General features: G+C 44.5%; 2 protein-coding genes across 2 annotated transcripts; both read left to right on the forward strand.

The window, feature by feature from the left end:
* Positions 1–300: 300 nt before the first annotated feature.
* Positions 301–13,493, forward strand: TRMT2B (tRNA methyltransferase 2 homolog B). The gene is made up of 13 exons (XM_065411015.1): positions 301–386; positions 1,288–1,516; positions 4,475–4,529; positions 5,371–5,502; positions 6,045–6,144; positions 7,943–8,013; positions 8,576–8,722; positions 9,143–9,237; positions 9,940–10,154; positions 10,321–10,422; positions 11,148–11,267; positions 12,103–12,202; positions 13,167–13,493. Exons 2-13 carry the CDS (start codon positions 1,311–1,313, stop codon positions 13,291–13,293), a joined length of 1,470 nt encoding a protein of 489 aa, XP_065267087.1. The 5' UTR covers positions 301–386; positions 1,288–1,310; the 3' UTR covers positions 13,294–13,493.
* A 7,429-nt stretch (positions 13,494–20,922) lies between these two features.
* Positions 20,923–24,613, forward strand: TMEM35A (transmembrane protein 35A). The gene is made up of 2 exons (XM_065411257.1): positions 20,923–21,104; positions 24,215–24,613. The coding sequence occupies exons 1-2, from the start codon at positions 20,985–20,987 to the stop codon at positions 24,599–24,601; spliced, it is 507 nt and encodes a 168-aa protein (XP_065267329.1). The 5' UTR covers positions 20,923–20,984; the 3' UTR covers positions 24,602–24,613.
* Positions 24,614–25,298: the final 685 nt, after the last annotated feature.

Raw genomic sequence — 25,298 nt, forward strand, 5'->3', positions numbered from 1 at the left:
ACTTTCTAACTCAGAAGTGGCTGCCTTTCGGTGGAGCTGTATGCACAGAGTCTGTGAAAGGCCATGGAATCATTCGGGAATTAAGGTGCTATATAAATGGTAGCCATAAGAGTAGAAAGGAAGCGACTCGCGTAGCACATTTAACAATCAGCAACATTTTCGTCTCAGAGCAGCTCTGCTGTACAGAGTGCTATCCCTTTAAGGAGCAGCCGAAGGCTGAATGAGCTGCTATGTCATGTGTAGGTGCCGTCACCGTGCTGGTGCCTGGGAACCAGGAAGCAACTACACCATCTAGTGTCACAACCGTTGCAAGTGGGGAAATAAAGCGCCTAACATGAGAGGCTGATTCGATTTGGAAGCAGTTTGCTGGGGTGTTGGCAACAAAGGTGAGGCCTGAGGATACGGGGCTTTAATCGTTGATGGTGCTCCTTTAACTAAGCACCGTGTGTAAAATGTGCACACATTTTCAACTTTGCAAATACCGCTAACCCCAAGAGAGGGAGTCAGGAGGGGAGGATGTTTCCTTCTCTCCTCTGTGCCCACTTCCAGTCTCTCCTCTCCCAGTATTTTCTCTCTGGGTCTCTGGTTCCCCTTGCTCTAATCTCCTCAGTGCTGCCTCCCTATAGACCCGTCAGCGTTTGGAAAATATTAAATAGAGAAACCTGGAGAGACACATAGGAGTGCACCATTGAACACTGACACTCATTGGAGATACTCCATAGGGGACTGGGTGAAAAATATTGTGTGGGGGAGGGGAGTCTTTCTCCATCCTAAATAGAGATACTTTGCATGTAAGTCTAGCAGCTCAAGCTTCAGGGCTTCACTTGCAGCTCTCCCTGCCCCTTGAGATGCTGCTCCGTCTCCAGGAGGGGTGTCACAACTCCGTATGTTTGTTAGGGCAATTCAGACACGGCAGGCTGAACTGGTGTCTTCTTTCCATTGCTTTTTGTGTGTGTGTAACTTTTGATATTTTTATTATTTCTGTAAATATTTAGTCCTTCTAAGTTATTAGCCTGAATAATATGTGGTAATGAGTTCCCCAGACTAATTATGCCTTGTATTTTTTTAATTCCTTTGATTGGTTTTAAACTTGCTGCCTTTTAATTGCACTGAGTACTGTAATATATCTAGATGCAGCACAGTGGGTAAAGCAGAAGGTGGTAGCCAGAGCAATGCTTCTCCCAGCTTTTGTCTATTTCACATCATTGTTGTGTAGTTTGTGTTTCTATAAAATTCCCCACTATCTGGAATGTTAATAATGGAGTCACTGTGTGGTGTTGGTTCCAGTGTTTCAGCCCCTGCCTTCTGGGATGGCTCTCTCCTGCTCACTGAGACTGATACGCCTGCGCGCTTGCTGGCCGGTGAGTCTGAAACCAGCGTCTTTGAGCACTGCACCAGATGAGGACTGCAGACAGGTGGCAGGGAGGAATGAAGCAACGAGGAAAAGGTGGATGAAGGAGAAAAAGCCTAGACAGGGCTGCAGCTTGCCAGGCCTGGAGTCCTCCTGGGAAGAGAGGTATAGAACTTTTGCAGCGTATGCTGTGCGAGCCCAAGGAATCTGCACCTTTTTTGACTGCAGATCAAGTGTTCATAACTGTAATGGAACCAAATTATATCAATAAGAACTAACCACTCATTCTCTGGAGTGGTTCAAGTGTGGTTCAAGTGTGCACAGATCAGTGTCTAGGGTTCATCTACACAACCAAAGCAGCTAAGTTTAACAAAGACCTTGCCCATTCAAAAAAGAAAGTTATAACTTCAACTACCCTGGCAAGTCCCCAGCACAACCATTTTGCATTTAACACACCACACAGTTACTCCCAGTGATGCAGATGTTCCCACCTTCAGAGATATAGCACACTGCTGCTATATTTCAACATGTGACTCTGCACTGCTGAAGTGCTAGTGTAGACAGCGAACTCTGGTGCAGCAACTGCACCAAGTGCAATTGGCCCTCCCAGTGTAATCCAGTGATGCTTCTGCCTACTCTGTTGACAGCTTGAAGCACTGGCTTCATCACCTGATAAGATGGCTGCATGCCAACCCTAGAGCAGCTCAGACAGCAAGTACTTGCCTCATGTTAGCTGTGCTCAGCTCTCCCTTCTCCTAACCCTCTTGGGGCAGGATAAAGAAACATTGAGATGGTTTCCCTAGAGCACAATCTGACAAATAATAACAGAACAAGAGAGAAATTAAGAGGCACAGGTAAGGGGGAACAACATCATAGGTACATAAGACTTGCCATATTGGATAAGCCAGAAGTCCATCTAGTTTGCCATCCTGTCTCTCTAACAGTGGTCAATACCAGATGTTTCAGACAAAGGTGTAAGAAGCCCAGTAAGGGAAAATTATGATATACCTGTCTGTAGAGTAAGGTCATGCTAAATCCAGAGAGCAAGTGGTTGGTGTATATTGTGAAATACATTGGTTTATATACTTTTTTCATTCATAGCCTTATTTTTAATGTAATCCTTTTGGGGGGAGGTCCTCTTAATTGCTCTGCCTCAATAATACTATGTTGCAGCGAGTTTCACAGGTTAATTATGAGCTGTCCGGTAACGTGTAGAATTCTGATGCCTGAGTGGTTAATCAATGTGTATGAGCAGTTCCGATTTTCCCTTCCAATATGTATAGCAGTGCAACTGACTACACTGTTAAGATGTTTGCCGAAGAGAGGTAACAATAGATGGAAAGATGAGCTGGTGGAAGATACAGGATGGATATCTCAAATGACAAAATCTGATTAATAAGGGTAATATTGGGGGATGGGACAGAAGTGAGACCATTGTCAGAGGGGACAGAGCAATTAGGGCAGTGAGACGAGGTCTGTGAGGTAGGCTGGAGGAAGCCCATGGAGGGTTTTCAAAATAAGGACTGTTAAGAAGACAACATGATCTCTTTACTCCTTCTCTCTCCCCGACTGTGTAGTAGTAGGATTTTATGTTTGTATTTTGTATAATTATAAAGAATAATAATGTAGCATGTATTAAATGTGTTGATGTATGATTTGACCATATCCGGCCTGCCAGCTACCCTTTCTGAAAGCAGAAAGGAATGGCCTAGTGTGCCATTGGTAGAGATGCATCAGCCAGAATTTTGTGTCTGAAGCTGATTTCAAGGCAGTAACAGACCTTTTAGGGTCACCACTTTGTTGTAGGTTTAGCATTCTAAAATAAGTAAAAGAGCGGGGGGTTCGACTAGATGACCCCCTGAGGTCTCTTCCAACCCTAATCTTCTATGATTCTGTGAATGCAATGATTGTTTTTTCTTGCATTGCAATTGGATGTTCCTGTTCAAATGCTCTGTGTAAATCAATCCTGTTTTGTGTGTGAATGAGGAATGTGTGTGTTAGAAGATAAGTGTGAAGGCCATTACTGGACCAGATGTTCTAGGGAGGAATTGAGGATGGACGTAAAGGCACCAAGAGACTGCAACACGCCCCTATTGAAATGTCAGAGGGGGGCAGATTGACAACTCTAAAAATGAGATAGGCACCTATCAATGGGGACAAAATAGCTGTGATCAAAACCAGCATGGGGTAACTCCCTGAGAGACTAATGAAAGAACAAAATAAAAAATGTGAAAAACAATTTAAGAAAACAAGCACTCATCAAACAACAATTGATTACAGCATGACGGTGCAAAACTCATTGGTCTCAATGAAGAAAAATCACTATATAAACAGGGTGCTTTGCCATGAAACTTTGGGTTCGTCCTGCCAAGACTTCCCTGGACCATCGTGTCGTGACCGATAGAACCCGGCTCCTACCTACCCGTGATCAACCTAGCTGGCCACTAGATTGATCCGGACTCTGGACGGTAGCTGTAACATTGACTGGTGGCGGGGGGGAGAGAGAGAGAGAGATTGAATGCATATACTAATTGTATTTCCAATAAATGCGGCATATTGCCTTTTCCCCTGAAAAAGATTCCGTGTGCTTCTTATAAGCATAACATTTTAAAAGTCTTTTTCCCCAAACACAATATTAGATGACCACTCTGTTCCCCTACCTCACAACCTGGAGTCAGTCCTCATGCTGGGCTCAGGCGGACCTCTCCTGGTCTGTTTGAGAGGAAACATTTCTTCTGGCACTGTCAACTCAGTGTGACTCAAAATGGTAGCCAGGATCTGCAGGACAACTGGCTTTCGCTAGCCAGTGCTATGCAAAAGTCTGGACCAATCCTCTGGGGGGAAGGGGAGCAATCATTTAAGGTTCCTTTGCTCGAAGTATAAGTCACCAAAGAGGAATAGTGAAGATGACCACTTGGGATTTAAATTTGGGGCACAGCTGGTTTTACAAGTTTCTGAAGTGCGTGTAAGAATTACCTGCTTTGGCCATGAGGTAACCAGCAATCAATTTATTTAGGTGTGTGGTGCAGTGCCTCATGCCACTCCATGTGTTACCTGGGCCTGAGATTGGCTGTGTTTGGGAAGCAGTGATTCTTGGGTTTACAGCTGTCTTGTGCTTTTCAGGCTAATCAATGTGGCAACTCCATTGTGGAGATTCCCCTATGAAGAACAGCTGAAGGTAAGATGTGCTCACAAGGAGTTTCCTCCACCAAGCATTCCCTCCCCACCTCCTCCAGGAAACTTCCTTAGAATCTTTCATCTTCATGTAATCCTCTAGTACTGTTCAGATCCCATTTACTTCCAGTTTCATTCTTTTAGAGCAGGGGTCGGCAACGTTTGGCACGCGGCTCGCCAGGGTAAGCACCCTGGCGGGCTGGGCCAGTTTATTTACCTGCTGACGCGGCAGGTTTGGCCGATCGCGGCCCCCACTCGCCGCGGTTCGCCGTCCCGGGCCAATGGGGGCGACAAGAAGCGGCGAGGGATGTGCTGGCCGCGGCTTCCCGCTGCCCCCATTGGCCTGGGACGGCGAACCGTGGCGAGTGGGGGCCGCGATCGGCCAAACCTGCCGCGTCAGCAGGTAAATAAACTGGCCCAGCCCGCCAGGGTGCTTACCCTGGCGAGCTGCGTGCCAAACGTTGCCGACCCCTGTTTTAGAGTAACCTCATATAGTATAGAGCCATGTATGAACTGGATAGAAGTATATGCATGTACTACTTCCTCTACTACATGGAATCAGAACCAGTGTGTTATAGGCCCTATGGTGTTATATTGAGACTCTCCATTAGCTCAAGTGGTAGAGGTCTGTGCTTTAAGAACATGAGGATCCAGGTTCTCTCCCTGCTGTTGCTGTGAAGCTCTGAGTGACCAGGGTGTATAACTTAAGGACAAGTATGAAGCTCTTATAGGGCTGTGGCTTGGTTACAGTATTTTCTCCTGCTCAGTGGGGTGCACTCTCTCTCCAGCTGTGATGAGCAAGCTTCCTCCAGTGCAAATGTTAGTGCCTTGGAACTTTTCTGCAGGTGAAGTCTGAGAGTCAGAAGAAGGTGTTGCAGACACTGACTTCTCGTCTGAGGGAGCTTGGTACAGACAAAGTGGAAATCACACAAAGACCAGATGGGCTTTGCTGTCCCCTCCATTCTGTTGTCCCCTCTGTGAGTACTGGAGAGAAATCTTTCATGGGAATGTCAGGAGAGCTAAGCCCCTGACAAATCTCTTCCCCTGCTTCTGCTGAGTGCCATGGTGGGGAAAACTGCTACGCACTCAGAACAACCACAGTGAGTCCAGCTCCTGCCAAACTGTCTACTCTACATCTAATGAGAGCCCTGGGCTGTGAGGCAGTTCTACCCACTAGAAACCCCTGCCCTGGATCCAACCCCAGCCTCCTGTGTGCATCCACTGGCTATAGCCCATGAAAAGCTCCAATCATCACTCCACCACCTTAAGTATCCCAGGGATCCCAGTCCCCAATAAACCTCCTGCCCTGTATTCACAGAGCACGACTGGGAAAAAGGGGGTGGCTAAACTGCTCCCTTGGCAAACACTCTGGGGTCTAGGTACTTACACACCCTTCCATCGTATACTCTTTGACAGTCATGTGCTACGTCTCATGCTGCTAATAAAATGCCTAGAATTGATTCCCATCCCCCATCATTTCTTGCTTCCTGGCTTTACCCTTTCTTCTTCTCTCCCCCAGCCCGTCGTTAATGGCTACCGAAACAAATCCACATTTTCTGTGAACCGAGGACCTGATGGGAACCCGAAAACTGTGGGGCTCTATGTGGGAACTGGCAGAGGTCAGTGCACGACGAAGCACAAGGCTGAAAGCTACTTAGATCATACTGGTTCATAGGCATAGTCACGGCCCTCTACTTTGGATCTAATCGTGTAGCAAGGTCCCTGAATTCTGCGTAACTTTGGTGGAAATGTTAGCAGTTCTGTAGTGGCTATGGATAAATTGGAAAAAAAATAGGTTTCTAATAAATTCGGAAGTAAACACCACAATCAAGTTAGTAGCCCCTGTTCTTTCTGTTTATATTGTTATACTGATTTTATGCTGAGCCCACATTTTCAGCATTCTGCAGATGTGTGTATTGACTAAGGCTAACCATGTTGCAGAAGCACATCAAGGGGGAAGCCGGAGGTTTTGGTAGGTGGCAGTTGTGGCTTGGGCACCTGAGCAGTCATGGGAGACCATTTGGGATTGTGGGATAAGCACATCAGCTGGCTCTTCCTTCTAAAAGTTTGGTAGTAAAATCATTAGCAATGTTGACATTTAAATTGTCATCTTTGGCCATGATTAACATTTCATAAATTGAATGGTCCAGTTCACACCTTTCTGAGATGTTGTTTCCAGCTGTCTGCAGGCTCAGGAAGGCACTGCTGTTTTGTTTGTACTCAGGGCTTCTCTATGTGGTGGGGTAATGCGCCCTATGAGGGTATGATTTCTAAAGCGCACTAGTGTGTTGGTGCATTAATTGGTTTGTGTAGACCCTGCTGGTGAGCACTAATGGATCCCTAGTGTGCTTTAAACGTAGTACTGTCCCAAACATCATTAGGAACAGCACTAAATTAAAGCACACTAAGGAACCTTTAATACACACCAGCAGGGTCTACATCAAACAATTAATGCACAACACGTTAGTGTGCTTCAGAAATCACACCCTTGTAGGGTGCATTACTCCACCGTGTAGACTAGCCCTCAGGTCAAGTTTTTAAGCTTTTCTTTGTAACTATGAGAACTAGCCACAATTTTTTTTTTAACAGAAAACTTAAATTCCAGATCAAAATTCTGTGGCAAGGGGTGAATTCCATGGCAAAGTTCACAGCCATGGAATAGAGGGCCCTGGATATAGCCAAAAACCAGAGCTCTGAGGTAGCTTAGTTGCAAGTGGATCATGGGTGAGAGGCTAGATTAAAGAGGGAGCACAGCCTCAGCCAATCAAACCCAGTCTATTTTCCTTTATATTTTCAGCCCTTTTCTAGCAATGGTGCCATGCTGCACATGTGCCTGATGCAGACTCATGCACTGGGGGCAGTGATCGTGAGCATTTTCATTTGGAAATAAATCTCATGGGTTCATTTGACTTTGCCTTCTGATTGCTGAACTACAGGGTTTGGTCATCCCACTATAAGCCAGTCTGAGCAATGCCATGTCAGTCTAAACTGTGTCACCGCTCTGGGCCCATTCCATTACTCCCCAGTTAGCAGAAGCAGAGTGAATTGGTCTTGATAGCTATTATTAAAAACATCTTGCTCAAAGGAAGCAGTTGCATTAAAATGGATTTAAAGAAGCTGTCAGAGCATTAAACATTTCTTGCAAAATACTGAAATTACATAATTGGGCAAGGACAAACCTGATACTTCGTGGAGGCTGCCTTAGACCCTGATTCAAATAAGATGGAGTAGGGGGAATTGAGACACAAGTGTGTCTGTTATTCCAGTGTAGTGCAGTTCCCAGAGATCTAGGGATAGACCTTCCTATCTATCTACTGTGCAGTACCTGGCATTAGTACAACGATTTACTATTCCCTGTTTCAGGGTATTGTTACAAGACCACAATGAGAGATTAAACACCCATCTGTCTTTCCACAGCAAGGAATATTGTCTGTGTGCGAGCCAACCACCTGGAAAACATACCCGAAAAACACAAACAAGTGGCCCAGGTAATGAAGAGCATGTGTGCATGTAGACAGAATAAAGAAAGGACGTGACAATGTTTATTTGGTAGGAAACGCTATAGTTGAGATTACGCTGAGTTTTCACGATAAATCCATATTCACATGCTTTGTAACATACTGAAATTGTCCAAGCTCGGTCCTGACTAAAAAGTAAATATTTCTGAAAACTGAGTGCAGTTAATTTGTCCATTCTTGCACATGCATTGAATCCTGGAGCCTTAAAACTGCCCTACGGTTGAATTCCTGTAAAGTCACTCTCTTTCTGCAGGGCAGAGGAAATGTTAAGATTCCAGGACAGTAATGCTCAAATAGCTGAATTTTACAAGTTGAAACTTTCGAAGTGGCTTGTTTTCATTGGGAACTAATCTTCAAGATAGCTTTTTATAGATACATTTAAGTGAAGTTATAAGCAATAGAAAAATTAGTTTTGTACATGTGCAGCGTAAACTTTCTAATAAGGTTAGAATTATGATACTATGTATAGGACTATAGATTAAAGAGAATTCCTAATATCAGTGGTATTTATCTGTACTTTATTTATACTTAGTGCTATGAGGAATTTCTTCAGCAGTCCCCACTGGATCCCTGCCTCCTGTTTCACCAGGGTGGCCACTGGCGCGAGCTCATAGTACGCACCAATAGCAGTGGACACACCATGGCCATCATCACCTTCCACCCCCAGGATCTCAGTCAGGTGAATATGTTAGTGACAATGACAGCTACCCTCCACCACTGTTCTGAACCCAGGGACATTGCCAGTACCAAGCAATGTGAGTCAAAGTGGTGGCAGTACCAGAACATCTAGTTGATGGGGCTTATAGAAGAAAGGGAATATTGGCAGTATCAATACAAGAACTACTAACCCTGTGGGAGCATATCAGAGATAATATCAAAACTATGCTGCTCATGAGGGTTATAGCAGTGCTGATATCAGAAACCAACCTAATGCCATTTTACAGTAATGCCAGTGCAAGGTCTACCATGTTTATGGTAGATATAACCATGGCAGTGCCAGACCTGCTCGTTCATATGAGATCGCTATGGTGTATAGCTGAGGATAGGTATTATAAAAATCAGCATAACCAGATGGATCTTTTTCTTTTGCTCTTGGCAGGAGGAACTGTGTACTCAGAAAGCATTGCTTAAGGACTTTTTCACTTGTGGGCCTGGAGCAGTCTGCAACCTGACCTCACTCTATTTCCAAGAGAGGTAAATTTTTTCGACAGCTGATAAAACTTGCATCATGTCAGAAAGTGGAGGGAGAGGCAACAGGAATACTGAAAATGAAACTTCACTGGTACCCCCTATTTCTTACCCATATCCTCAAACCTGCAATCCAACTACTCTCCCATCAGGACAATTCTTCTAGAGACTGACAAATAATAGTGATATTTGTTTGGGCAGCCCTTCTACAGACACCATTTTAGGATGGCTATGTCTTCATTTAAGTATTTCAAAGCACTCTGGAAACATTAATACATTATGCTTTGCAAAACTCCTAAGAAGCAGGTAAATAAATATTTTTACCCCTGTTTTACAGATTGGGAAACTAAAGAACAAAGCTGAAGTGACTTTCCAAGATTACAAATAGAAGGTCTCACGCCCAGTCTTCTGTTTTGACCACAATAATTAATTCCAGATTTTGAAAGTGACAGAATTTTTGTAAATGATCACTTCAACTTGCTGAAGTGTTCACAGAAAATAATAACTCAAAGGTGGTGCTTTAGATTAGAGAATAAATCAGTCAAAGAATTGCTCTAGATGGAGATCTGGTCTAGATCAATGGATGTTGGGGGGTGAGGGGTTTGTTCTCCCTGTATTTTAACACTGTACTAAAAGGAAGTGAAATAAACTGGCTCTTTGTTGAAAATCCTGTTCTCTAATGGATTCTCTTCTTATATCCCCTTCAAGCATCATGACTCGAAGTTCCCACCAGCAATCCCCCTATCAGCTCCTCTATGGAGAACCATACATCTTTGAGGAGGTCCTGGGCTTGAAGTTCCGCATCTCTCCAGATGCCTTTTTCCAAATCAACACAGCTGGGGCAGAAGTTCTGTACCAGACAGTTGGGAAATTAAGCCGGGCTGATAAGAACACTGTCCTTCTTGATGTCTGCTGTGGAACTGGTGAGAACTGACAATGCAGTGGAGTCGACACAAGTCTGTGTTTGACAAGGTCACATTTTTATTTTGGGTGTGAAGGATGTGGTCTCTCCAGAATTTAACCACTGTCTTGCTCCCTATTTCTTCATCTTAAAACCTTGAATTTCTTTCTCTTTCTCTTTTTTTCCAGGTGCCATTGGTCTCTCTCTGGCTCAGCAAGCATCTAAGGTTGTTGGTGTCGAGGTGGTGGAGCAGGCTGTAGAGGATGCCAGATGGAATGCAGCATTCAATGGTGTGAGGAAGGAGTTTAAAATCCATTGCTGCAAAATACAAAGTATCTCCTAAGTGGAGGGCTCCTAATAGTCCCAAGGTGGGCTGCAGATGTTCCAGTAAAAGGGAGAAGCTTCATGCTATAACCACCTCACTCCTTCCTTTTCTACTTCACAACAGTGCTCCTCCCCCCTTTCTATTAACTCTGTGATGAAAGGGGCATGAAATGGTCTTGGTGGCTAAAGAGAATGGAGGTTGATGAGAGAATGGCTGTGGGAATGGCAGTGGAGGACTATCTAGACTTGATGTCAGGTCCTCGTGCCTTTTCTACCGCCACATTACAAAATGGGCAAAGGTTAACATGTGCTCTGACCCACACGCCCAGATGAGCATGCCATCTTGGGTTCCACACGCACCTCAGGTCTCAATGATGGGGGGGTATGGGCAAGAACTTGCGGCTCCCCACATGGGAAGTCAGCAATGTAGACTTACCTTTAGATGAAAATTGGGGGAATGTGGCAAGGGAAGGAGATGATCTGGGAGGGTGCAGGCAGGGAAAATCCGTAAGATGTTCTGTGTTGACATGGAAAGCATCCCTATGCCAGGTATGCATTTCTCAGGGAGACACCCTCTTGGGATGAGAGACCCTGAGGTTTGCTGTGCCTGAGGGGTACTCTCTCTTCATCTTCCAGTTGGGTTGATTCTCTGCCTGCAGGGAGCATTTGGGTGAATGATTTTTCTGCACAGGGATCTCAAACTGTGAGTTTCACAGTGGAAAGGCGGAGACGGTGTTACCGCAGTTCCTGATGTCGCGAGAGGATGACCAGCTCCTTGTTGCAGTGGTAAACCCATCCCGGGCTGGACTCCGTAAGAGAACATATTTTTTCTTTTTAAGACCTGACAATATCTCTCTTGTTTTGAAGGGAAAAAATACAGAAAAGAAAAAAAACTTTAAATAGAAACGTAAGAAATGTCATATTGTCATAGCCCATTTAGTTCAGCATGCTGGCATCAAAATGGCCAACACCAGCTGCTTCAGAGGAAAGTGCAAGAAACTCTTCAGTAGACACTTGTAGAATAACCTTGGCCTCAATTATGTGTTGTGGCAATGAGTTCTACAGGCTAACTGTGTATGAAAGAGTATTTCCTTTAATTGGATTAAAATATGATGCCTTTCAATTTCATTGAATGTCCCTCTTGCTATAGTTTTGAGAGAGATTGAGTAGCAGTGCCCTGTCTACCTTTTCTATACCATTCATTATTTTTCTATGCCTTTATCAGTTTTCCTCTTTAAACAGTTGTAATCTTTTAAATCCGTCTTGATATGGAAGTTTGTGCATGCTTCTCATCAATTTGGTGAGAGAGTTCATCAGTCATCCTTCACTTCCTTGGGAAGATGAGACAAGCTCCTTCACATCAGTGCTCTGTCTGAACCAGCTTGGATCCTGCTAGTGTGGTTTGCCTGGCAACAGTGACACTAACCTGTCACCTTGGACCCTAACAATTTGAACTCCCTTGCGCCTGAGCACTCCCTGTTCCACCTGCTGCCTTTCTATTTTCCTTGTTAAGGGTGATTGGTTTTGGTCATCCAAATGTAGTTCTGTGATGTTGGCCTTATAGGAAAATGTTGACCAGTCCTTAGAGAAATCTGTATTCTGGGGGTGTTTCTCTATGTAAATGCCTGATGTTTTTCTGCTCTCAGATTATCGTGTGGTGCGGGCCATTCGAAACTGCGAGGCCATCCGTACGTTGATCTATGTTTCCTGCAAGCCTGAAGGAGAAGCCACGAGGAACTTCCTTGAGTGAGAAGGAGCCTTTTTTTTTTTTTTTGGTTTTGTCTCTGTTGTTATGAGGGAGAAGTGCCATGCCCAGAGGAAAAGAGCACAGCAAAGGAGTGAAATTGCTTGGGAAGGTTTTAATTTGGTCTGAACCTTACTGGGGTTGGTCTTGTAGGACTCAGGCCTGCCCGCCTAGCACATGGCCAGAAGTTACTACACCTGTGTGCCTACTGGTGTGTCTATTCACAAGTTACACATTGTGATAAAAGACTTCTGAGTCACTGTAAAGTATTCAGTGAGGATGTGGGCTTAGTGGGTAACTGCTGTTTTAAAAAAAGGGGAGGGGGGAAAAGTGAGCGTGATGCTTAAATGCATTCATAAAGGGATAGAAAATAATGTAAAACTTATTGTAATGGCACTGAATCAAACAAGCAGCGTGCCTTCATCTGGGTTACAGTATCCAATATATTCACCGTAAAGAAAATAGGCTCCCAGCTGGCAAATGAAGTCAATGGGACCATTCACATGCTTATAGTTAATCACATGGTTAAGTATTTTGCGGTGTCAGGGCCATAGAGCAGATAATGAAAGGTCTACAGAAGAACAATGAAGATGGTTAGATAATGCAAAACCTAGGATTATTTTCTAACAATATAAAGCCTTTCCTAGCTCTGGTGTTTTGTGAGAAATCAAATCTTAAATTTGTCCCTGGTCATTCAGATTAGCCGTGCTTTATTGGAATTGGTCCAGGACTGAAGAGAGCAGGTTCCAGACCTCAAACCAATGTCAGTTTCAGTCTGAGTGGTTGTTCTTTCCCAAATAATAAGTATCTTTAATACATCTTCTGATTCTTCATGGGTGGGGAGGAGTCAGGTATTACTAAAGAAAAGGAAATGGAGAGGGGAAGAATTTTAGAAACACGGACAATGCTCCTCTAGCTCTGGATTAATGGGGAAACTGATGCCTTTTGATCCTTCTTTTTTTATAGGTTTTGCTGCCCATCAGACTCTGGGAAGAAGCTTGTGGGAGAGCCTTTTGCCCCTCTATTGGCTGTCCCGGTTGACATGTTTCCCCAAACCATTCACTGTGAGCTGGTGATGCTCTTCACTCGCTGAGGGGCCATCCTGGTTTATGTGTTTTCCTAAAAAACAGGACTTCATACCTTTAAAAGTTGAGGGTGAGAAAGAACTACAAATGTTCAGAAAGCTGGAATGGTCATGGCTCTGATTTAATTTATTCTTTTGAAAGTTGTAAATTAAAACTCTTTTGGGAATTCTCAGCCTGCCTCGCTGTGCTGTCCCTTGCATATCCTATGAAGTATGAAGCCAGTGTGCACTGAGATTTTCTGTGTGAAAAGATCCTCTATTGTAGTTTCTCATTCCCACTCAAACCCTATCCCTTTTGCCAGGCTATCAAAATGGTTTAGACACTTCTTAACCCCTACTCTACTGTTCTGGGTTTTCATGGGCAGGATTTGGTGAAACTGCTTTAAATATACTAAATACAAGTCAAATCCTTTGTGCTTTCAGTACTATTGCCATGTTATTTAGATATCATTGAACTAGGGCTGTCAATTAATCGCAGGTTTCAGAGTAGCAGCCGTGTTAGTCTGTATCCGCAAAAAGAGCAGGAGTACTTGTGGCACTGAGACTAACAAATTTATTTGAGCATAAGCTTTCGTGGGCTACAGCCCACTTCATCAGATGCATAGAATGGAACATATAGTAAGAAGATATATACATACAGAGAACATGAAAAAGTGGAAGTAGCCATACCAACTGTAAGAGGCTAATTAATTAAGATGAGCTATTAACAGTCAACTTACGCGATTAACTCAAAAAAATCGCAATTAATTGCACTGTTAAACAATAGAATACCAACTGAAATTTATTAAATATTTTTGGATGTTTTTCTTCATTTTCAAATATATCGATTTCAATTACAACACAGAATACGAAGTGTACAGTGCTCACATTATATTATTTTTTATTATAAATATTTGCACTGTAAAATGATAAAATAAATAGTATTTTTCAATTCACCTCATACAAGTATTGTAGTGCAATCTCTTTATCATGAAAGTGCAACTTACAAATGTAGGGATTTTTTGTTACATAACTGCACTCAAACAAAACAATGTAAAACTTTAGAGCCTACAAGTCCACTCAGTCCTACTTCTTGTTCAGCCTATCGCTAAGAGAAACAAGTTTTTTTTTTATATTTACAGGAGATAATACTACCCACTTCTTAATTACAATGTCACCTGAAAGTGAGACCAGGAGTTTGCATGGCACTGTTGTAGCTGGCGTCGCAAGATATTTACGTGCCAGATGCGCTAAATATTCATATGCCTCTTCATGCTTTGGCCATTGTTCCAGAGGACATGCTTCCATACTGATGATTCTCATTAAAAAAATAATGCGTTAATTAAATTAGTGACTGAACTCCTTGGGGGAGAATTGTATGTCTCCTGCTCTGTTTTTACCCGCATTCTGCCATATATTTCATGTTATAACAGTCTCGAATGATAACCCAGCACATGTTGTTCGTTTTAAGTACACTTTCACAGCAAATTTGACAAAAAGCAAAGAAGATACCAATGTGAAATTTCTAAAGATAGCTAGAGCACTCGACCCAAAATTTAAGAATCTGAAGTGTCTTCCAAAATCTGAGAGAGATGAGGCATGGAGCATGCTTTCAGAAATCTTAAAAGAGCAACACTCTGATGCGGAAACTACAGAACCCAAACCACCAAAAAAGAAAATCAACCTTCTGCTGGTGGCATCTGACTCAGATGATGAAAATTAACATGCATCAGTCTGCACTGCTTTGGATCGTTATCGAGCAGAACCCATCATCCGCATGGATGCATGTCCTCTGGAATAGTGGTTGAAGCATCAAGGGACATAAGAATCTTTAGAGCATCTGGCATGTAAATATCTTGCGCACCGGCTACAACAGTGCCATGCAAACGCCTGTTCTCACTTTCAAGTGACATTGTAAACAAGAAGCAGGCAGCATTATCTTTTGCAAATGTAAACAAACTTGTTTGTCTGAGCAGATTGTCTGAACAAGGACTTGTAGGCTCTAAAGCAGGGGTCCCCAACGCGGTGCCCGCGGGTGCCATGGCGCCTGCCAGGGCATCCATGTGCGCCCGCCTACTGGCTGCCGGAAAAGCAGCTGCTGAAATGCCGCCAAGAAGCGGCAACATCAAGAAGTGCTACCGCTGGCATTTCAGCGGTGACACCTCTTGATGACGTTGCTTCACGGAGGCATTTCGGCGGCTGCTTGTTCAGCGGCCACGGTCCTTGGCAGCTAGTCGTCCGGCGCCCGCCCCACGGAAAAGGTTGGGGAGCACTGCTCTAAAGTTTTACATTGTTTTATTTTTGAATGCAGTTTTTATTGTACATAATTCTACATTTGTAAGTTCAACTTTAATGATAAAAAGATTGCACTACAGTACTTATAGTAGGTGAATTGAAAAATACTATTTCTTTTGTTTTTTACAATGCAAATATTTGTAATAAAAAATAAATACAGACGCCCCCCCGACTTACGCAATCGTTCCGTTCCGGAAAGCCTTATGCAAAATTCGAGTTACATAAGTCGGAAAGGTATACCTGTACGTTACGCAAAAATTTCCGCAACTCGAAAATCCTATTTCTGGTTTTTGGAACTTTTTCCATAAGTGCGAATTTGTGTAAGTCAGGTCTTGTGTAACCTGGGGAGTGTCTGTATAAAGTGAGGACTGTACACTTTGTATTTTGTGTTGTAATTGAAATCAATATATTTGAAAATGTAGAAAACGTCCAAAAAGATGTAAATAAATAGTATTCTATTATTGTTTAACAGTGTGATTAATCGCGTGATTAATTTTTTTAATCGCTTGACAGCCCTACATTGAACCAATTAGATAATTAATATGAAAGAAGTCTATGGTGACATTAAGTAGGATAAAATTGCAGGGACTATTAATCCTCATGCTTCATGGCAGAATCTGATCACCTGTTAGGGTCAGGAAGATATTTCTCATATAAACCCCAACTACAAAGTGCAGAATCTAGCATTGACCACTGTTGGAGACAGGATACCCAACTAGCTGGACCATCAGTCTGTTTGGAAATGGCTATGTGTATGGACCAAAATGAGGCGAAAACAGATTTCAGAGTATCTCCCCTCCACGCATAAATTCCTCTCCTGTATATTGCTGATCCCTGCAACAAGAACTGTCCCTGCAAGGTGTCAGCAGCAAGCTGCCATTTTCTTATTGCATTCACTATAAAGTAGTCTGCCCTGTCCCATTCAGAAATCTGGCCTTTCTCGCATTTGTACTGCATTCCTCACTCTTTGACATTGTGTATCACTCCATTTTACCCTTATGCTTTGCTGATTAATAGCTCTGCCCAATTCTTCAAAGGATGATGTTGTGACAGATTGGGGACATACATTTGTCAAATTGTGATACCCTGTGGAAACACTATGTCTTAGAAATTATGGCAGAGCCCTTGGTGTTGAATGACTTGAACAATGGTTTTCTACCTGTTGGGCTATTGACTTTTGAATGACTCTCTATACAGAAGCTGATGTTGACAGGGAGGGGCCCCCAAAGAGGACTGGAACTCAGAATTCCCCCATAGTTAGCATATGGGTAAAAGAGGGACAGACACTATTTTAGAGCGACGGTGACATGCAAAGAGCCCAGCCAAGAAGGCAGGAAGGGCTGCCTGGCCTAATGACTTGGACTAGACCCATGACTCACAGGAGGGATGAGATCAGATTCAGACCAGAGGAATTGAATTCAGTTTTTTTTCCATAGATATGTATCTCTCTAGGGTTGTTTAATAGTAAAGTGTCTGTGGACAAGAAATTCTTTTGCTAAGTCTGTGTTCCTTACTGTACTGCCACATTATCTCTAAAGGGGTAACTAGGAAACCAAATCTCCCACAGACAGGTGCACTCTGTGGAAAAACATGTCTAAGCCACTGGGGCTTGGGAAGGCTGTGCAGTGATTCCATGGTTTAGGCAGAGGAACTACAGGTTTCCACTGCCTAAGAAGAGTGTCAGACACACAGGGCCGGCTCTGGCTTTTTTGCCGCCCCAGGCAAAAAAGCCTCCGGCCGCCCCGCCCCCCCCCCCCCCCGCGGGGGGGGAGGGGCGGAGCCCGGGGGGAGGGCGGCCGGAGCCCCGGGGCGAGGGTGGCGAGCCCCGGCGGGGGCTCCGTTCTCCCCCCGGCGGCCGGGGGCTCTCCCCCCGGCGGCCAGAGCGCAGGGCGGCGAGCCCCGGCAGGGGCTCGCCGCTCTCCCCCCGGCAGCCGGGGGGAGGGCGCGGGGGGGGAGAGCGGCCAGAGCGCCGGGGGGAGGGCAGCGAGCCCGGCTGTGGCCCCGCTCTCCCCGGCGGCCCGAGCGCCGCGCCGCCCCCCTCCAGGTGCCGCCCCAAGCACCAGCTTGGTTGCCTGGTGCCTGGAGCCGGCCCTGCAGACACAGGGTCTACACCTCGGAGTGTGCCTAAGGCTTTGGCTACACTGGCGGTGTACAGCGCTGCAACTTGCTGCGCTCAAGGGTGTGAAAAAACACCCCCCTGAGCACAGCGAGTACAGCGCTGTAAAGCGCCAGTGTAATCAGAGCCTGCAGCGCTGCACGCTCGCTCACAGCGCTGCAAGCTCCTCCCCTCGGAGAGGTGGAGTACATACAGCGCTGCGAGAGCTCTCTCGCAGCGCTGGCGGCGCGACTACACTCGCGCTTCACAGCGCTGCCGCGGCAGCACTGTGAAGTCCCAATTGTAGCCAAGGCCTAAGAGACCGAGAACTAGGAACAGTGACCAGTCACTACCCAGACGCAGCAGGCTTTGAAGCAAGTGGCCCCAGGAGTTGGGTCCATTTACAACAGGCTGGGGCCCATTCAGAAGGGGGGCCAGGGCCAAGTTATTACAGATGCAGACAGTGTCTGACACCCTTCTTAGGCAGTGGAAACCTGACTAATTTTTTTTGTTTTCCGCTAGTCCACTGATACAGGGTAGCACTGTGATGAATTGGGGTTCTGTCTGTACCACTTCTGAGTTTTGGATGATTTTATGAAATCGTATCATGAATTTACTCTGTCATGGAAAGCCTATATCTATGTGAATCTACCATGAGTTAGAAGGGTTGGGTCATGTCGCTGCCAGGCCAGAGACAATGGTGATTGATGAGCACTCAACTATCATCTATTCAAACACTTTGGGACAATTGGTTTGCTCTGCCTGGGAGAAGACACTTCCTCCTCTTGTCTGAAAGGAAGGGGGTTTGGGAGTAATGGAAAATTATCACAAGATGGAACAAAAGAAGCAAGTGACCCCAGCAGGAGTCTATAAATGGACTGGGTGGGGTGAGAAGTACTGGGGGGAGGGAGCCATCATGCAGCAGATTAAGATGAGAAAGGCTGCTACAGGGCAGGGTAGGCAAGAGGCTGGAGGACCCTGCCTGCCAGAACACAGATGATCCCCCAAGGGAACAGCGAGCTAGGACGGACACTGCATTTAGGATGCTTTATTGTTTTGTGTGATCTATATATAAAGAGCATAAAGTTGATAGACTGAACAAAGTGTGTGCGTGTTGACTGCTGCACAGCTACTGCATGCCCCAGGGAGTTAAACTGTAACCCATAAGCTTCTCACCTTTTGAGGTGGAGTTTTGGGAGACGGGTTGTGATGGGTTAGATCACATAACCCCCCCTTGGAGCTGCCACCTGATGTGCCCAGACTACTTCTGCCCCTGCTTTCCCTGCCAGCTCAGGACCCCAGCACTCTGTCTTGCTGAGCCAGACACTCCCGTCTGCTCCAACAAAGACCCAGGGTCTGAATTACTTGCCCCAAAGCTGCAGGTTTAACTGAAAGCAGCTTACAGAAGTGTTCCGGTCTTTAACACTCAGATGCCCAACTCCCAGTGGGGTCTAAACCCAAATAAATCCATTTTACCCTGCTTATACATGGTAAACTCAAAAATTGTTCGCCCTCTATAACACTGATAGAGAGATATGCACAGTTGTTTGCTCCCCCAGGTATTAATACATACTGAGTTAATAAGTAAAAGGTGATTTTATTAAATACAGAAAGTAGGATTTAAGTGGTTCCAAGTGGTAACAGACAGAACAAAGTAAGTCACCAAGCAAAATAAACTAAAACGCGCAAATCTATGTCTAATCAAACTGAATACAGATAATCTCACCCTCAGAAATGCTTCAGTAAGTTTTTTCTCAGACTGGACACTTTCCAGGCCTGGGCACAATTCTTTCCCCTGGTACAGCTCTTATTCCAGCTCAGGTGGTAGCTAGGGGATTCTTCATGATGGCTCCTCCCGCTTTGTTCTGTTCTACCCCTTTATATATCTTTTGCATAAGGCGGGAATCGTTTGTCCCTCTCTGGGTTCCCACCCCCTCCTTCTCAATGGAAAGACACCAGGTTAAAGATGGATTCCAGTTCAGGTGACATGATCACATGTCACTGTCTGGTTAATGGGAGTCATCAAGATTCCAAACCACCATTAATGGCCCACACTTTGCATAATTACAATAGGCCCTCAGAGTTATATTTCATATTTCTAGTTTCAGATACAAGAGTGGTACATTTATACAAATAGGATGATCACACTCAGTAGATTATAAGCTTTGTAATGATACCTTACAAGAGACCTTTTTCATGAAGCATATCCCAGTTACATTATATTCACTCATTAATATTTTTATAAAATCATATAGATTGCAACGTCACAGGGGTATGTTTGAGTCCTGGGAAGTCTGAAATGTCAGTTGCGCCCAAAGGGGCTAGACAGCTGGACAGCAGGTTCCAACACTTGGAGGGGGTGCCAGATAGAATGTCAGCATCCTGAGTATATGCTTCGGGATCCTGAGATTGGGGCAGTGGCTGGACTCCATTCAGGCTCCAGGAGCTTGAAACACCCCTAGGAATCCATAACTTGGCTTCTCTTGGTAGGATTTGAATGAATTTCTCTCAGCCAGGGTATGTTTTTGTCAAAAAGAAAGTGACATTGTTTGCACTGTAAATTGGAGAAGAGATGATGAATTTAAATCAATGGGTAATAAAGGATTTAGAGAGACACTTCATCTGTGTATTGAGTCCTTGTATTAAACATATGGAGCAAAGAGCTATATATCTTGTCTCTGAGCTGAGGGTACAAGTTAGCGGGCTGAGTTTCAGCTTTCAAACACCAGACTCCACTGGAAGCACAGACTCAAATTCCAGCAGGGATGACTCTGTCTTTTATCCTTCTGATGTAGATAAATTGAGCACCATGCAATTTTCTGTTTGTAACATTTGAATGAGCTCCTGAAAACTGAAGTGCGGACTCCTCTGCCTGGGCATTAACAATCATAGAGCGCCTTTCCTAAGAATAGGGGTTTGCTCCAGCTCCAGTCCTGTTAGCCAAAATAGCCTCACCCTCCCAATGGGGTGCATTGTGCTATGCACCTGGCTGATTCTCTCAACCCCAGAGGTGGGTGATTTATAAAGTACTTTTGGATCTTTGGAGAGGCAAGGTGCTACATAAATGTAACCCTGTTATAAATCATATTTATTTACTATTATTTATTTTGTTATAGGGCAAGTGGCAGCACAATGCAACTAAGAGGTAGCATGACTGGTGGGGCATTAGGACCCAGAGGTTGCTGGGTGGAAGAGGTAGAATCCCTCTCTCAGTGTCTGTCATTCTCACTGCCTCTGCAGCTTTGCTCCTGATCTCCTTCCATGGTGACTGACCACCTCCTGCACGGACAGAGAGCAAGAGGCCTAATTAGGACGTCCTCTCACTGGCCCAATGGCATCTCCCAGAACTGTAACCATTGTGGCTCTCTCGGTGGCTCTGGGGCTTTTCTTTGTCTTCATGGGGACGATCAAATTGACCCCAAGGCTCAGCAAAGATGCCTACAATGAAATGGTGAGTACAGCAGCAGTGGCAGTGATGGGAGACATACTGCTAGCAGGGCTGCATGTTCTTCTCTTCCCCACAACCTTGCAACAGGAGCAGCCATGCAGAAGGAATTTCTGCTGGAGAATATACTGGCAGCAATGCTGTGGAGCCTTGAATTCTGGATGGGGGGGGCGGGCAGGCAGCAGGAAGCTCATACTCCTCCTTTTTTGGTGTTAAACAAAGAAACAGATAAAACCCAGCTGCTGAGAATCAAATCTTGCCGACAGCCCTTGGTCTGGTATTGTTTGAGCTGATTTTGCAGGTAATCTCTGATGAATAAAAAGAGGGAGGGCAGTGCAAGGAGGATGAAACCTAAAGCCAGTCTGGTGCCCCTGTGGAAAGAGGGGGAGACCAGGACCAGTCAGTCACACAGTAAGGAGTATTTCCATTCCCCTGACAAGAAAAGGACTTGGGGTGGAGAAGGGGAATGTGCCTGCTTTGGCAACCAGATACTCAAAGGTCCTTAAACTATCTGTGCCTCAAAATGGAGGTGATGACACTGAATGACCCTATCTCCCAGGGGTTGTGAGGACTAATTAATGACTGTAAAGCACTTTGAGATCCTTGCAGAAGGTGCTAGAAAAGGACTAGATATTATCATTCTCCTCAGCACCAAGCAATGAGCCTGCCTGCCTCTCTGTAACACCGGAGAGGGGTTGGAAGGAGAGCAGGGATCAGCATACGCATATGTCTGTCAGTCAGTGAGTTTCCTTCACTCTTTCTGCCCAGGGAGGAACCTGCTGCAGAAATTGACCTGCTGCGAGCTGCAGGCTGTCAATGCAATTCTGCTTAATTCCCTCTTCTGTGGTTTTATGTTTCATTCTCTCTTCTTATTTACTAACATGGCTAGAAGGTGTTGCATGCTGAGGTTCTTTGGATTCCTGGGAAACAATGGTGGAAGCTTCCAGCACATTCTGTTCTCTCTCTTCAGTACACCTGCTCAGCTGCCTTCCCCTACCTCCCAAACAACATCTGAGTCTCAGTGGCCTTGCCGGTGCCCACAGAATGGGTCTCTCAGTAGGGGGAGGGTGTGAAGAGATCACTTGTGTGACAGGGGCGAAAGGAAGGAGAGAATATCCAGAAGCCACAGCTCCCAAGCTATGATAAATAAATGTAAATAAATAAGATTTAACAAACAAGATTTTAAATTTAAACACACTACGAAATCCTTGATCACTATGATTATAATTCTTTGCTCCTTTCTGCTTTGCAAACATTAGTGAATTAGGCCTCACAACAGCCCTGTGTGGGTAGGTAAAAATTATCCCCCTTTTATAAATCAGGAAACTGAGGCACACAGATTAGACACAATCACCATTATCTGTACTATACTGTATTGCAACATAGCCATGGCCCAATAGAACCCCATGGTTTCTTGTAACTCCATGGGGAAAATGGAGTTAGAACTCAGATCCTGATGCTCCAAAAAGCACAGGCCCCTGCAACTGAGCTAAGGGAAGAACCTCTGTTAGCAGTTTACAGCATAGGACCTAACACTGAGCTGAAAAGTTCTAAGTCCATCCAAAGAACATACTCATGAATCAGTTTATTACAGCATTAAAAATATCTAGTGATTAGGGAGTACTACTGCCAAATTTCATTTTTAAACCAGTATTTTTTACACATCTGATTACAAAGATTGCTGCTTTGGGAAGAAGCTTTGCTTCAAAGCATATTTTTAAAGCCTGAAAATGTAGGTTTGGAACAGAAATGCTAACATCTTTATAGCAACAAGAATGCTATGACTTTTGTGTGTGTGTGCGTAACACATCACCAACTGCTCTTGGGAGGGAGTGTCAACTTTACAAAGCTGAAAAAGCAAAGCTGTCTGCATGCATCTGACTGCATGTTCTGACCACATTTCTATAATGACATTGAGAGCACTTGTACTGAGAAATTGGCTAAGTCACTGATTCTTACCGGTCAGCTTTGCTGATCTCGTATTAGATCAGAACTGATTGGAATATCTAAGTCTACCATTTCTCTCCTCCTAAGAAAGATGAAAATGGGGTGTAAATCCAGTATGTCAGGAATATCTGTGGTGACTGGTACACTCCAGTGGAAGTGAAAATAGTGTTAGGCATTGTTAGTAAACCAGGGGCCTCTTTAAAACCCAGAAAAATTGAAAGTGTGTTCAAAGAGAAAAAAATTCTCACTGGGTGATGCTGGAATGCAAGAGCTTGAATATTCGTGGGGAGGTAAGTTAGGTTGTTTTGTACAATACCTACTTTTCTCCCCTTGGCAAATTGGGGTCTGGGGGCGGGGAACAAGGTTGTTATTAATAAGGCTGTTTGTAAATCTAGCATAACCCTCAGAACCAGGATGACAAATGCCAACCTGCTTTCTGTACAGGAAAGAAAAGATCATAAAAGGGTATGTGGAGAGAAACAAACTGATCTAGCAAATCCTACCTTTGACGTACAGCCCTCAGCTAAGTCTCCACTGTATGTGAAGTTTAGAACCCTGGGAGTTTCTAGGCCACTTAGAGATTCACCATGCATCTTGTTTTTATTTTCTGTCCCTTGGCTCTGCAGGGACTAAGATGCATTATTTAGGATCTTTCTTTTAATTAAAAAAGGCATGTCAGTTTAGGGGAGAGATTTTTTTTTTTTTTGACAACCCTTTTCTGCATTGTTAATTTTAACAATAAATAGCATCTTCAGATTTTAGTAATTCATTTCCCAAGAACATATAGAATGTGTGCCCACTACACTGTGTCTTAGCCAGTTCCTAGCCTAACAGTTACTGCCTTGTATTCCCATCTCAAAGAATTATGTTTTCCAGTTAGGAAAGAAGAGACCATGAAAGTGGATACTGAGAGTTGGGGTGAGTGGGAATATTGTTCCAACAGATTCCCAAGTGGGGATGCCAAACATTTGCTGTATAACACCCCAGAGGTATCTATCTATACAACAGTGATGAGTGAAGTGATCTTTATGTACAGGTTATATATGAGGTTAACTCAATAAAACATTGTGCAATCCTGTGGGATGAAATGTCAGATATAGTCTATCCTTCTCTACCCTTTACTGTTCTCTGTTAATGAGTGCTGTACATGTACAATTGTTTGATTCCAGAAACGAGCCTACAAAAGTTATGTCCGGGCCCTTCCCATATTGAAGAAGATGGGAGTCAGCTCAATCCTTCTCCGCAAGAGCATTGGTGCCCTGGAGGTGGCATGTGGAATTGTCATGACACTGGTGCCTGGACGCCCCAAGGACATGGCCAACTTTTTCCTCCTGCTGCTTGTGCTCGCTGTACTTTTTTTTCACCAGTTAGTGGGTGACCCACTCAAGCGCTATGCCCATGCCCTTGTCTTTGGGATCCTGCTCACTTGCCGCCTACTGATCGCCCGCCAGCCTGAGGAGCAGCCACCTGAGAAGAGGATCCTGTTGGTGAATGGTGATGAGCAGCCACTTGCCCACGAGGCAGCTCCTGAGAAAGGCAAAGTAAAGGTGTCTTAGAGGAATGCATTTGAGGGACATGGACCCTCCAGGCAGCTCTCTCCAAAAAAAAAAAAAAAAAAAAATCAGTTTTTTTATTATTTTTTGTTTGTTTAAAAGGTTGCACTGGGGGCTTAGGAAACACAGTCTGTCAGCCAATCACCACATGATGGCTTGTGCAACCCAAACACCGTAGAATTACCCTCTTCCCTAACCATATCCATACACATTGTCTTTTAATTAGTCCATGGAGGAAAAATGTACCTTGTTGAATGTGTGTTCATGGGAAGGAGCCCCTACTCAGAACCACCTCTGTGACAAATCTTCTGTGTGGACTGGTTATGGGGAAAAAGATCTGTGATCTCTTTATACCTCACCTGCCTGGGTTTTCCCTTTTGCACAGGGTTTAACACTAGAACAATGAACTGGACAGAGAAACTATTTTTCCTGCTTCCCATGAGCCAATTGTTGCATCCCTTCCACCTCTCTCAGTGGAGAGTAAGGATTACGGATTAGAACTGTCCAAAGGTTGGTATTTGCCCAGTAATAAACCCACGTACCTGTTGCTGACAAAAAGAGCAGCCATGGTCAGTCTCTCCCTCCAAAAATAAATAAGTAAATAAATAAATCCCCTTTCCTGCCAACTGCTCACCCAGACTTTATGGAATTGCCAGCTATTGTTATGGGTGCCCAGGATCCTCATTCCACATTCACACAG

Source organism: Emys orbicularis, chromosome 9 (genome assembly GCF_028017835.1).
Source record: "Emys orbicularis isolate rEmyOrb1 chromosome 9, rEmyOrb1.hap1, whole genome shotgun sequence".
Classification (NCBI taxonomy): domain Eukaryota; kingdom Metazoa; phylum Chordata; order Testudines; family Emydidae; genus Emys; species Emys orbicularis.

Excerpts from the sequence above, each read along its gene's own strand:
- TMEM35A (XM_065411257.1), top strand. The coding sequence starts at position 20,985 with ATGGCATCTCCCAGAACTGTAACCATTGTGGCTCTCTCGGTGGCTCTG. Across the intron at positions 21,105-24,214 it reads AAGATGCCTACAATGAAATG|AAACGAGCCTACAAAAGTTA; the intron begins GTGAGTACAGCA and ends GTTTGATTCCAG.
- TRMT2B (XM_065411015.1), top strand. The coding sequence starts at position 1,311 with ATGGCTCTCTCCTGCTCACTGAGACTGATACGCCTGCGCGCTTGCTGG. Across the intron at positions 4,530-5,370 it reads CCTATGAAGAACAGCTGAAG|GTGAAGTCTGAGAGTCAGAA; the intron begins GTAAGATGTGCT and ends ACTTTTCTGCAG. Across the intron at positions 8,014-8,575 it reads AACACAAACAAGTGGCCCAG|TGCTATGAGGAATTTCTTCA; the intron begins GTAATGAAGAGC and ends ATTTATACTTAG.